General features: G+C 55.7%; 1 protein-coding gene across 1 annotated transcript; it reads right to left on the minus strand.

Moving 5' to 3' along the window:
* Nucleotides 1–28: 28 nt before the first annotated feature.
* On the minus strand, nucleotides 29–862 carry CAOG_09037 (hypothetical protein; the record flags this gene model as incomplete). Its single annotated transcript, XM_011272423.1, has 2 exons — nucleotides 29–518; nucleotides 548–862. Coding segments are annotated over 2 exons (805 nt in total), but the record flags the coding sequence as incomplete, so codon positions are not given.
* Between the last annotated feature and the right edge of the window lie 116 nt (nucleotides 863–978).

Genomic DNA, 978 nt, shown 5'->3' on the forward strand with positions numbered 1-978 from the left:
CAAAGTTCGCATGGAAGGGCCGAAACACCGGTAGAAGACTGGACAGAAGAGTTGTAGGCAAACTCGGCGAGATGAAGGAGATCGGACCAGTTGTCCTGGCCAGCAGAGATGAAGCAGCGAAGGTACTGCTCGAGGATGCGGTTGATAGCCTCGGTCTGGCCGTCGGACTGGGGATGGTAGGCCGTGGACAGGTTGATCTTGGTGTTGAGGCTTGTGAAGAGATGATTCCAGAGGTGAGAAACAAAAACACTGCCACGATCACTCACAATATCGTCAGGGAGACCGTGGTAAAGGAAGACGCGGCGGATCAGGAGATCGGCGGTGCCAAGAGCGTTGATTCTCGTGGTACAGGGCATGAAGTGGGCCATCTTGGTCAGGCGGTCGACGACGACGCAGATTGCATCAAAGGAGTTGGAAGGAGGAAGCTGGGTGATGAAATCCATGGAGATGGATTTCCAGGGGTGCTCGGCAATGGGGAGAGGCTTGAGGAGGCCATAGGGCTTGTGAGAGGAAGTTTGCTGCGGATACAGGTCTCGCACGATTCGACATAGTGCTGGATCGTATCGTGCATCTTGGGCCAGTAGTAGTCACGCTGGACTAACTCGATGGTCTTGCGGATGCCAAAGTGACCGGCAGCATAGCTGTCGTGGCGGGACTCGAGGACAAGAGAACGGAGATCGGCCGAGTCAGGAATGTACAAGGCCGACTTGAAGTAAAGGAGATCATCCTTTGTGGTGAACTTGGGGAAGCGGGAAGGGTCTTCAGCGATCTCGAGTGCGAGAATGTCGGTCGCTAAAGCCTGGCGGACGCGGGACAGGAAGTCGTCGGACATGACGGCAATGAGGAGTTTCTCGGGAAACATGGTGGTCGGAGTCTTGACCTTGGGGTCACCCACCCCCGTCGAAGAGGAACGAGAGAGAGCGTCAGGAAGAGTATGGAGGGTACCAGCGCGGTGGTAGACGAGGAAGAAGAAATCGG

Source organism: Capsaspora owczarzaki (genome assembly GCF_000151315.2).
Source record: "Capsaspora owczarzaki ATCC 30864 unplaced genomic scaffold supercont2.13, whole genome shotgun sequence".
NCBI lineage: Eukaryota > Filasterea > Ministeriida > Capsasporidae > Capsaspora > Capsaspora owczarzaki.